This window comes from Phyllopteryx taeniolatus, chromosome 2 (assembly GCF_024500385.1).
Source record: "Phyllopteryx taeniolatus isolate TA_2022b chromosome 2, UOR_Ptae_1.2, whole genome shotgun sequence".
NCBI lineage: Eukaryota > Metazoa > Chordata > Actinopteri > Syngnathiformes > Syngnathidae > Phyllopteryx > Phyllopteryx taeniolatus.
This window is the reverse complement of record NC_084503.1, coordinates 17,419,379-17,431,129: the sequence shown is the minus strand read 5'-3', so window position 1 is coordinate 17,431,129 and position 11,751 is coordinate 17,419,379. Positions and strand designations below refer to the sequence as shown.

General features: G+C 42.3%; 1 protein-coding gene across 1 annotated transcript; it reads left to right on the top strand.

Annotated features, from left to right (window-relative positions):
• The first annotated feature begins 28 nt into the window (after window positions 1–28).
• adprhl1 (ADP-ribosylhydrolase like 1) lies at window positions 29–11,450 on the top strand. The gene is made up of 7 exons (XM_061763127.1): window positions 29–1,549; window positions 2,420–2,584; window positions 2,681–2,806; window positions 2,940–3,080; window positions 9,577–9,704; window positions 9,795–9,927; window positions 10,003–11,450. Exons 1-7 carry the CDS (start codon window positions 1,336–1,338, stop codon window positions 10,170–10,172), a joined length of 1,077 nt encoding a protein of 358 aa, XP_061619111.1. The 5' UTR covers window positions 29–1,335; the 3' UTR covers window positions 10,173–11,450.
• Window positions 11,451–11,751: the final 301 nt, after the last annotated feature.

The following is an 11,751-nucleotide window of genomic DNA, read 5'->3' as shown; positions in this document are numbered from 1 at the left end:
TTTGTATGTGTAGTATTTGCAGTTTATAATCAAGTGTGGTTTGTGTGAGAAAGTTGGTGGGAATTTTACCGTAATACCTAAATCCTTTATAAGGTGAGCTTTATACACTCAAGCATTTACCGGAGTACAGACAAAGACTAACTAATGACTAACAAAGCTGTTTTCTACAAAAAGGGCATAACATTATCTTACGCTAATATTTCCATTAACTATCACTGAGACATTGGATTGAAACAATCACTTCCTCTTCCTAGACTTTCCTAGAATTTGAATTTTTTTTTCAGTTTTGTAATTTATTTCAGATTTATAATTTAAAATGCATAAAAATTACAAAGACAATTCATATGGCTGAGCGAGAAGCAATGCCTGACATTATTTGTGTGAGAGTCGATGTCTGCTCGGTAACAGTTGTCGCTTATCAGGTTGCATTCCAATTTCATGTCATCATCATCATCACAGTCATCATAAGCTCTTGGGGTAATGCTTTGTCTCCTGTTACTATAGATGTTTGGGCCTACAATCAAATGGCAACTCATAAGGGTGTAAGGGGGGAAAAAAAGAGATCATCAAGGAGGTTTCAAATAACAGAATTGAGTATTTCACTCAATTGGTAAAATGAAGATAGCAGGTAAACTAAAAGGCGGGACATCTGGGCAGCCAAGCACACAAGTGTAAATAAGGTGCTTTAATGTTGCAAATAGTGTGTTAAAAATTAGAGCGGGCTTCAGTGAATGATTGGTTGGACTGATGATGATGTTTCATGCTTACTCTCCTCCTCCCATGGGGTGGGGTGGAATATCAACAAGGTCCTGCACCAGCTGACGAGCATCCCATTAGCATCTCTTACAGTGTCCAGGCCACATCACCGCCCCAAACAGAACCACCAGTCTTTTAAGCTATAGAGCCAAGGGGATTGCCTTTTTAGGAGACATCCGATTCCCATGAACATACCACGGCCAGCATAAAGAAGCTGTGGATGATAACATGACACCTTAATGCGAGTGGCCACCCTTGAAACAGAAGGCGCATTTTCTGTGCACAATAGACTTGTTACGGACGACTGGTGAAAAGCTAGAGGACAGCTGCGATAATGAGAAGCTGGTAAAGAAACAATGACAATAAGACTGCTGGCATTGGAGAATATTTTGTTGGAACTTTCGCAGTGATATTCCGCTTAGTTTTTCTCTAAGTCCTCTCTGGTGGTGGAGAAAAAGCTACGACTGAAAGGAGTTAAAAACTTTGACTTTTTTTTTTTTTTTTGGGTAGGATCTTGTGGCCCTGATTGGTCAGGTGTTCCCATAACTGCTAATAATCTGAACGATAAATTGCAGTACCATGGAGAAATTCAAGGCAGGTATGGTTCTGGGTGGTGCCGGCGATGCATTGGGCTTCAGAAAAGGCCACTGGGAAAGTTGCACGTCAGGCAGAAAGATCCAAGAAGAACTGGCCTCCCTGGGCGGTGTGAGAGTACTAAAACTGGGCCCCGATAACTGGCCGCTCAGTGACGCAACATTAATGCACATGACCACAGCAGAGGCACTCATTACAGGTACGTTTGGGATACAGGGATGAGTGAGATATACAGTTTATCATTTGAGTACAATTTTATAGCTCAAGCGCCAACCTTTTTTAACTGTAACACAATTGTTTGGTTATAAGTGGTTATTATTTTTGAAAGGAAACTGTTGTAAACCACCCACCATCCTTGCATCCTGTCACCAAAACCAAAATATAAGTACAAACTGTAATACAGTGTCTTTGTCCTCACCCGAATGTCATCTTAAGCCCATGAAAGGATGACAATAAATTTTCAGGACAGTGGAGTTCAAAATAGCATACAAAAGCTTAGCTCTCATTGAACAATAGCTGGTCAGACTCTGCTGGTAACAAGACTACAGTAATATGGTGATGACATCTTTTGAGATTAGGTTTCCCCATTTAGACACATCCTGGAATGCTAGCACATGCACATATGCACACATAGGTAAACATGCACAGCAGCCAGACTGAAAGATTAGACTGTATTAATGTCAGTGTTTCTCTTTTAATCTTCTGACCGGTGGGTGTTTAATTTAAAGGAGCAGAATTCTTTTTTTCATTGGAGTACTGACCGTATCTTGTAAAAATTCTATATTTTATACATTAATGCTAAGTATATCTCTTTCCTCATTGTATCAGTCAATTTAAAGGGGTGAAATAACAGAATTATGGGTGGTCCTTTTTTGAAAATGGGAGATTTGCTTGTGGATCCCATCTGACCTGATTGTCTGTGTTAGTGTCCCCACTTGCTTGAGGTATGCTTGTTCTAATCTGTCGGCTGTGTAGGCTGAGGCTAAACTTAGTCCCACTCAGAAACACTCGTCTCCTCTTGCGTGCCAATTATGAATGACTGAGAATAACTCTGTTTGTGTACATGCAGATTACTGGTGTCTGGAGGACCTTTACCGTGAGCTGGTGCGTCTCTATGTCGAAGCCATGGTGTCTCTCCAGGGTAGGAACCCTGATCCGGCTACAGTGGAAAGCTGTGTTCACCTCAAACCTCACAATTTTCTCCTTGCTTGGCATACGCCCTTCAATGAAAAAGGTCTGGTGATTGGGGATGCGTCTCTCTCGCTCTCTCTCTCTCAGTAAAATAAAAATTTCTATTCAGAAAAATGCTGAAATGCATTTGTCTGGACAGGGTCAGGGTACGGGGCAGCTGCTAAGGCCATGTGCGTGGGTATGAGATATTGGCAACCTGAGAGACTAGACAGCCTAGTAGAGGTCAGCATTGAAACGGGCAGGATGACCCACAATCATCCCACAGGTGATCTAGCCAAAAACTGATTTTTGTAGTGATAAACTTGAAAATATTTTTCGTATTATGTTCGATGTAAAATGTTACTGTTTCAATTCAAATTATTAAGTTGAAAATTACGAAGATATCTTCTGCCTTTTAGGTTTCCTGGGTTCCCTGACAACAGCACTGTTTGCATCCTATGCAATCCAGGGGAAACCACTTGGGACTTGGGGCCGTGAGCTCATGAAAGTCATCCCTCGCGCTGAGGAGTACTGTAGGAAGACTATTCGGCATATGGCAGGTAAGATTTCTGTTCATGTGCAAAAGATTTAAGTTTCAAAACACACAGTATTCAAAACACACAGTATAGCATAATGACCCAATGAATGAACCGTAAATTCTCGTATATGCACTCAAATATAAAAAGCACCCCCAAAATCGGCGTCTTGCAGCTGGATTTTCCTTGTACCCTACACCCCCAACCCCCCTGCCCCAAAGTGCAGGTACTGTATCCATGCTCAAAAAATAAGTATTATCCGCATAGTAATTTGTATTTTATCAGGTTTTTCAAAGGAACTGGTAGTGAGAAAAGCACAACCGGTGCAACCCAGCAAAGAGGTGAGTGTAGTTATTGTGTTCCCCTCAGAGCCAGGGCCGTTCCTAGCCAATGTGGCGGCCTCGGCAAGATTTTGTATGGCGGCCCCCTTTAATTTATAAGATAAAATGCCACACAATTTAAAATACAAATAGTAAATTTTCTTCATTTCAGATCATCACTGCTAAACAAATCATGTAGGCAACTTGTTGCAATATCTAATGGGACAAACCAAAAGTAGCAACAACTTGACCTCTCTTTCTCCTATTTTCCCCCTTTTTTCTTCTTCCATGTGTTCTGGACAATTTTGGTCGTTTTGACATGTTTCCAGAGTTCCGTGGGGTCACGTCAATACATTTGCCCCTACCCCAACAGAGAGCGAGCAGTATACCAATCAGCCAGAGGAGGCAGTATTTGCTATTATCATATCCATCCATTTTCAACACCGCTTATCCTGGTTAGGGTCGCGGGACGCTGGAGCCTATCCCAGCTGACTTCGGGCGAAAGGCGGACTACACCCTGAACTGGTCGGCAGCTCAGTCCCAGGGCACATATAGACACGGACAACCATTCGCACTCACATTCACAACGTCACTGAGTGGGAACTGAACCCATGCTGCTTGCACCAAAGTCAGGCGAGTGTACCACTACACCATCAGTGACGCTATTATCATATGTAATAATATTAATTGGGCATCTCTTTACATTTGAATCTGTTTTCCATGTTAAAAGTTAGTTGTCCAGTTATTGCAAATATGTGTAGCTTCCCCACTTGAGATGAATTCAGCAATGGAAGAGTTCATATGCATTTTACTCAATGACCAAGAAACATTTTCCTTTTGTCTCAATTTATTTTAGCATTCAGTAGTTTGACAGGGCGGCACAGTGTGTGACTGGTTAGAGCGTCTGCCTCACAGTTCTGAGGACCGGGATTCAATCCCTGGCCCCGCCTGTGTGGAGTTTGCATGTTCTCCCCGTGCCTGCATGGGTTTTCTCAGGCTACTCCGGTTTCCTCCCACATCCCAAAAACATGCATGGTAGGTTTATTGACAACTCTAAATTGCCCGTAGGTGTGAATGTGAGTGCGAATGGTTGTTTGTTTGTCTGTGCCCTGGGATTGGCTGGCAACCAGTTCAGGGTGTACCCCGCCTCCTGCCCGATGATTGCTGGGACAGGCTCAAGCACGCCCGTGACCCTAGTGAGGAGAAGCGACTCAGAAAATGGATGGATGGATAGTTTGACAGTTCATCAAGTAGTTTCATCCCTTACATTTGTCTCTAGCAATGAGGTGCTTTAAGTGCATTGGTATATGCATTTGTCTCTTTAATATTGTAATGAACTGTTATGTGTGTTTATTGTTGTGTGTTGCATTGCAGCCCTATGGGTGGCACAAGCCAGTGCAAATTGTAGGCCGGTCCCAAGCCCGGATAAATGCAGAGTGTTGCGTCAGGAAGGGCATCCGGCTTAAAACTTGGCCAAACAAATATGAGCGTTCATCTAAAGAATTCCATACCGGATCAGTCGTGGCCCTGGCTAACGACGTCCGCCACCGGCGGCCGTCAACCTGCAGGGCGCCGGTGGAAATTCAGCTACTGTGGGTCGAAGATGAAGGAGCGGTGGAAAGCGGGTTATTAGGTTATTAGGCAGAAAGAGAAGAGGAAAGCACAGAGCCTAGAAATGAATGTGTGGACTTTGAATGTTGGGACTATGACAGGAAAATCTCGGGAGTTGGTTGACATGCTGATTAGGAGAAAGGTTGATATATTGTGTATCCAGGAGACCAGGTGGAAAGGCAGTAAGGCTAGAAGTTCAGGGGAAGGGTTTAAATTATTTTACCATGGTGTAGATGGGAAGAGAAATGGAGTCGGGGTTATTTTAAAAGAAGAGCTGGGTAAGAAAAGAGCTTGGAGGTGAAAAGAGTATCAGATCGAGTGATGTTGAATGTTTATTGAATGTTGTTAAAAGAAAAGGTGATGTAACACAGTGGTAAACATAACCTTGTCACAGCTTTTTGGAACGTGTTGCAGCCACAAAATTCTAAGTTAATGATTATTTGCTAAAAACAAAGTTTTTCAGTTTGAACATTACATATATTGTCTTCGTAGGTGTATTCAATTAAATATAGGTTGAACATGATTTGCAAATCATTGTATTCAGTTTTTGTTTAACACAACATCCCAACTTCATTGGAATTGGGGTTGTATTAATTCATTATCACTCCATTCCAATATAACTGTATTGAAGGGGAATTCCCCCTGCAAATTAAAAAAAAAAAATAATTCCCTCCCTTTAATGTTTTTAAATTATTATTTACACCCAATTGTTGGCACCCACTTGAGGCCGCGGCGCCCTTATCATTTGCTAACTCATCCCTATCGGCGGGCTGGTCCTGCTCCTACCCCACGCAGTGCTAGTTGCGGTCATGGCAGCCGTTAAAGTCCGGTCGGGCAGTGGTCCCCAACCACCGGTCTGCGGACTGGTACTGGGCCGTGAGGCATTTGTTACTGGGCCGCAGAGAAAGAATGACCAATTTATATAATTTCTGTATTTCAATTACCGTGTCAATGGGTTTTAGATTGAAAATTTACCAGATCTTCTCCGCCGCAACAGCTGCGTGTCTCAATTGACACGTCGAGACTGCACAGAACGCTTCCGTTTCCGGTCCCAGCCGGCTCGAACACTTCTCTTTCCGGTCCGAGTGGGCTGGCTAATGGTGGCAGAGCTCAAGGAACGAAGTTATTTCATAAACTAATTCACCTCATTACGTTAACTGAAAAGATTTGTTCTTTTAAACAAAACGTTCGCGAACAAAACAACACTATATCAGGAGTCCGTTTGTCGCAACAGTTAACTCCTAAGTCCGCTTTGATACAGATAGTCGTAGGTTGCTGCTCGACACAGGTAGAACTACTTTTACAGAGTTAAAAGTCTACTCTCATTGAGGAGCTACGGAACTGCAGTTTGGTCTGGCTGCCTACAACATCTCCGACCCCCACTCCTGCATCGCGCCAACAGTGGGCGCACCACGAACGGCGAAGGAGGAAGCAGAAGTGAGGCAAGCATGTGCGTGTGTGTATATGCACACACACACACGCGCACGCCACCACAGCTGGTCCGTGAGAAAAATGCAGACTCTAAGCGGTCCGCGGTGCAAATAAGGTTGGGGAACACTTAGGGTAGGGTAGGGTACTTGCGCACGAGGGCTCCCCTCGGAGCCCACAGCATTAGATGAGTCGAGTCGTTGGTGTATAGTCTACACTAGGCGTTATTTCACCAGCTGGTGTTGTGCTGCAAGTCTGGAGAGGCTTACAGCTGTGACAGCTTGCCACAGGAGCTAGCGGCAGGAGTTATCTTCTGTAGCGATGCGGAGTAGCTATCCAAGAACGGGTAACTTTCTTGAGCAACATGTTTAAAGGGAGCCAACTGGAGACAGGGTTGCGATGGAAAGTAGGCAGAATATATCAGATAAATAAGAAAATATATGATATGATGACAGATATCATTACGTCTGATGAGATCGCTGTGTTTCTCTGTGTGCATTATGTAATTAAATATAAATTTGTAACATTAGACATTACATACCATATTAGAATTAAAGTGCAAATTTTTTCACAACCCCTACGTACCATTATATGTAAATACAATGTGATCCCTCCCCCATTTTCCTTGTACCTATGCATTGTACGCACACTCGATTTGTAATGAATCCATCCATCCATTTTCTGAGCCACTTCTCCACACTAGGGTCGCGGGCGTGCTGGAGCCTATCCCAGCTATCGGGCAGGAGGCGGGGTACACCCTGAACTGGTTGCCAGCCAATCGCAGTTGTAATGAATCTTTTTGCAAAAAAAAAAAGTGTATTATACTTTAGAAATTACAGTAGGCCTACATAAATTCTAACGAGTTCAGTTTACTTAAAGGTCCTCTTCCATCAGAATATTTGTTTTTCTCCGATATTATGTATAACATACAGTAGATCAAAATTAGTCTGTGATATGGTTTTAGGTTGACATTTACAGTATGCGGTTTGTCGATTAAATGCAAAAGTCAAACGGCATAAGGCTTGTATTTTAAATCGCCGACAGTGTGACATACAGTAGTTTTGGCAAATAATATTCAAATACCTGCCCACTTCATGGTTGGTAGCCACCCACTCAACTCAGCTGAACGGCAGTCTGAGCCATACAAATAGTCTACAAGTATACAGTACATATGTTGTGTTTTACAGCAATACATAACTGTATTGTTACAGTTACAAGATATTTAATGTTCAAACTGATTAACGTTATTGTTTTGTCTTGGGTTTTTTGCAAATATTCTCTCATTTTGATGCCTGCAACACATTCCAAAAAAGCTTGGACACGGGCAACAGAAGACAGGGAAAGTTGAGAAATGCTTTAAAAAACAACAACACTTGTTTGGAACATTCCACAGCTGAACATGATTGGGTATAAAACTAGCATCCCTTGAAAAGCTCAATTGTTCACAAGTAAGGATGGGGTGAGGTTGACCACTTTGCTAACAACTGCGTGAGCAAATAGTCCAACAGTTTAAGAATGTTTCTCAACATAAGAAATTTAGGGACTTCATCATCTACTGAACTGGTCGGCGGTCAGTCGCAGGGCACATATGGACACGGACAACCATTCGCGCTCATATTCACACCGTCACTGAGTGGGAACTGAACCCACGCTGGCCGCACCAAAGTCAGGCGAATGTACCACTACACCCAAATGAAACAAAGAAATTCTCTAAAAAAATTAATTGATGTTCTGGATGGCTTTTGTATTGTCCCAATTTAGTGCATCCTCTTTGATAATGCAGCATGGGCTGTGTGAATGGAAAATCTTGCAGTACAAGCGTGAAGAAAAAAATTACTTCTTCTTCTGCGCCATCTTCATTTACGGCAATTTAGTTCCATGAGGGGTATTATCCCCATCTACTGTGCATTATTCCATCTGCCAACTCAGAATTTCTGAGTAAAGTAAAGGCCTTTTCACACTGCACTTACTCAGTATAAAAGGTCCCCGCAGCAAAGGGCAAGGACTACGGCAGCCCGGTGAAGCCAATGCGGACGATGCCCATATTAAGAAGTGCTGTGAGGCAGGCTACAAGGAAGTCGGGAGGCTTTCCCCACTGAATGGACCACAACTCAGCAGTATTAATTTGTCATTGTTGCAAAAGAAAGCCCTAACTTAGCTTATTTTACGGAGGAGGAGGTGACACAGCAGCAAAAAAAGGCAATGGGTGTATCCCATACTAATCTCATGGCAAGATCTCGGAGTTTAAGCTTGTTTGTGAGCTATAGTTTTACAAAGAGCGCTTCAAGGTGTATTTCAGGCTGAGCAGGGAGCTCTGAAAGGGAGTTTGAAAGCCTCCTGCACAGACGTCGCAGTATATTATTTTTCTATTGTTCCAAAAATCGGGATAGTGGGACACTGCAATCATTATGACTTCCTCCATTTCCCTCTTGCCCTTTACAGTACAATTCCACCAAAATAGCACTCAGAAATCCCGCCAGCTTCTGTCCTATTGGAGGGGCTTTCTGCCGTCACCGCGCTGCCGCTCCACAATCGAACATTTTTCTACTTGAGGGTGTGCCGCGTCGCATCAGCCGCCCTCTGCACTTGTCGCGTCATACCGCGACGCGGCATTCCGTGCTGCAACCCTCTCAGCACATACACGATGAATTGGAAAGTCGGCGGCGGCTTGTGCGTTGCCAAGTGCAGTGTGAAGAGGCCCTAAGTTAACTTGAACAATACCATTTCCGTGAGCTAGAGCCTTAATTGACAACTCTAAATTGCCCATAGGTGTGAATGTGAGTGCGAATGGTTGTTTGTTTGTATGTGCCCTGCGATTTGCTGGCAACCAGTTCAGGGTGTACCCCGCCTCCTGCCCGATGATAGCTGGGATAGGCTCCAGCATGCCCGTGCCCCTCGTGAGGAGAAGCGGTGCAGAAAATGGATGGATGGATGAGCTAGAGCCACTTTTATGTTCACAACACTTAACCACTGATGGTAATCTCATCATTTTGGCTAAAATATAGTAAACTTACTTTGCTATTTCTGGTAAAGTTTTCTATTACAGTGTGGGTCCATTATTGAAAACCTGGTGAAGTTCAGTATGCATGCACATGTTCAGGAGAAAAGGATAACTCTAATAGACTATACTTTGTGGGTGTTTATTCTACGTGTCTCTACAGAATATCAGGAAAACTGGTTCTACTTTGAGGCCAAGTGGCAATTTTACTTGGAAGAAAGGGAACTAGAAAAAGAAGGTCAGAATAAACCATTGTTTGATAATCGCTATGATGCTGAAGACACAGATAAGGTAAGTCCTTTTTTTCAGTAGAGCTTAACTTCAGAATACAATTATGAGCTATGAATATTACCTTAGTACTCTGCATTTTTGTTGGTACAGATGTACAAGCGATGGAGTTCAGAAGGCCGCGCGGGACGGAGGGGACATGATGCCCCTATGATAGCCTATGATGCCCTTCTGATTGCAGGAAATGACTGGGCTGAACTGTGCAGAAGAGCCATGTTTCATGGAGGTAAGATGTGAAGACATTTTAAGAAGAGTAGATTCAAAAGAAGACCTGCTCACTGAGACTTCTGTGTTATTTTAGGGGAGAGTGAAGCCACAGGCCTAATCGCTGGTTGCCTCTATGGCCTTATGTACGGTCTAAGCCAAGTTCCCTCAAGCCTGTACCAGGATTTAGACAAAAGGGAACGTTTGGAGGAACTGGGAGAGGCGCTTTACAAAGCAGCATCAGCAGAGAAGTGCATAGACAAGTAAAACTGCACTTCACAAGCCGAATGCCTATCAAAGGAATTGCACGACCCAAAGACCCCTCATCCCTGCACTGTCTTGTACCAGATTCTTGCTAATGTAACATATCCTCTCTTCACCCTTTCTTTCAATTCTCCCTGATTTTGCTATCCATAAACCACCTATCTGCAGCAAATAACAAAAAACTTGAAAGGTTAGACTATTGTGCTGTCAACACTTGTCCAATTAACTAATCAGCATCTATAAAGTATATCTCATATTACATAGAATGGTTTGTAATATGTATGGATGGGATTGTGTTTCATTGCTGTGGGAAGAAGCAAACTTTTGTAACCTTTAACTACAATACAGCAACCTAAGGATAACTGCAACGTTAATTCCCCTTTATATGCTAACCGCTATTTAAGCCCACTGAAACGGCCATTTTCTCTCGATCAATGATCAAGTTCAACAGTGTGATGCATTCATAATCTTATTACTACCTTGTACATATTACATCATTAATATTATGTCTAAAAGCTCTGAATGACATATACATTTGAGAGGAATCTATCCAAAAGTAGCTTGTCATTGCTCAGTGCATTCAATTCTGTCATGAAATAATTTGTCCACAACAGCGATGTGTAATTTCATGGCACTCATGTTTCCAGAAGCTGTGATTGTGATTTGAACTGTGAGAAACGTATCAGTTATAGCATATGAATTAACCATAACATAGCAATGATTAAACTGTACTTAGCTATATAAAGCCCCTGACTCCTTTTCCCTTGACAATTCAGAATAATAATGTTGATGTTTTCTCCTATTTTAATTTTATTCTACCCAAATTAACCTATTGTGCAATGAACTAATCAGTGCTGCCTAATTAATGAAAAGCTGGCTGCTAGGCACTATAAGTACTGTATTATTTTTCCCTTTAAATTATTTTCAATATAGAATTGTTAAAACTTTTTAGATTTATGTTTTATGCTTGCATCTGAAATATGGTTGCGTGTTTTTTGAACAGGTAACTACTGGTATACTAAAAAATGAATAGATTTCATTGAAAAGTGTATAGCTTCAGTTTGATGAATTTACATACTTTTTACTGTAATGCATATTCAGATCATTTTGTGATTTTTGTAGCTTCAGTTTGATCAAAGGAAAATAATAATTATATTTTGTTTGACACCAGAGAAAAGAAAACTTCATTCTTGTCACGATTACTGCACTTAGTTAACAGGTTGTTGGAAGCTGCATCTCTGTATCTACCATGCAAAATTAAAATGCACAGTTAGGACGCTATCCTATTTTTTGTTTTTTAAACATAGATGACTTCATAGTTGTGTTCCATCTGCCAATTTGGACGTAGTCATGTGGATTAAGTTTTGCATATCCTCTATTCTCTATAGACCAGATTCTCAGAAAGCCTGTATCAGCCCTGATGCCAGTATGTTGAGGAAGTTGCTAAGAGATCGTGACTGTCATCCAGTTCTCCGAGGGATTCTGGAGAGTCTCCTGCATTACCTGACACAGGACCTATCCAACAGGACCACCAGAACCCAAGATGTGGATGAGCTCGTTTTCACTTCTCTTGAGAGAAAGA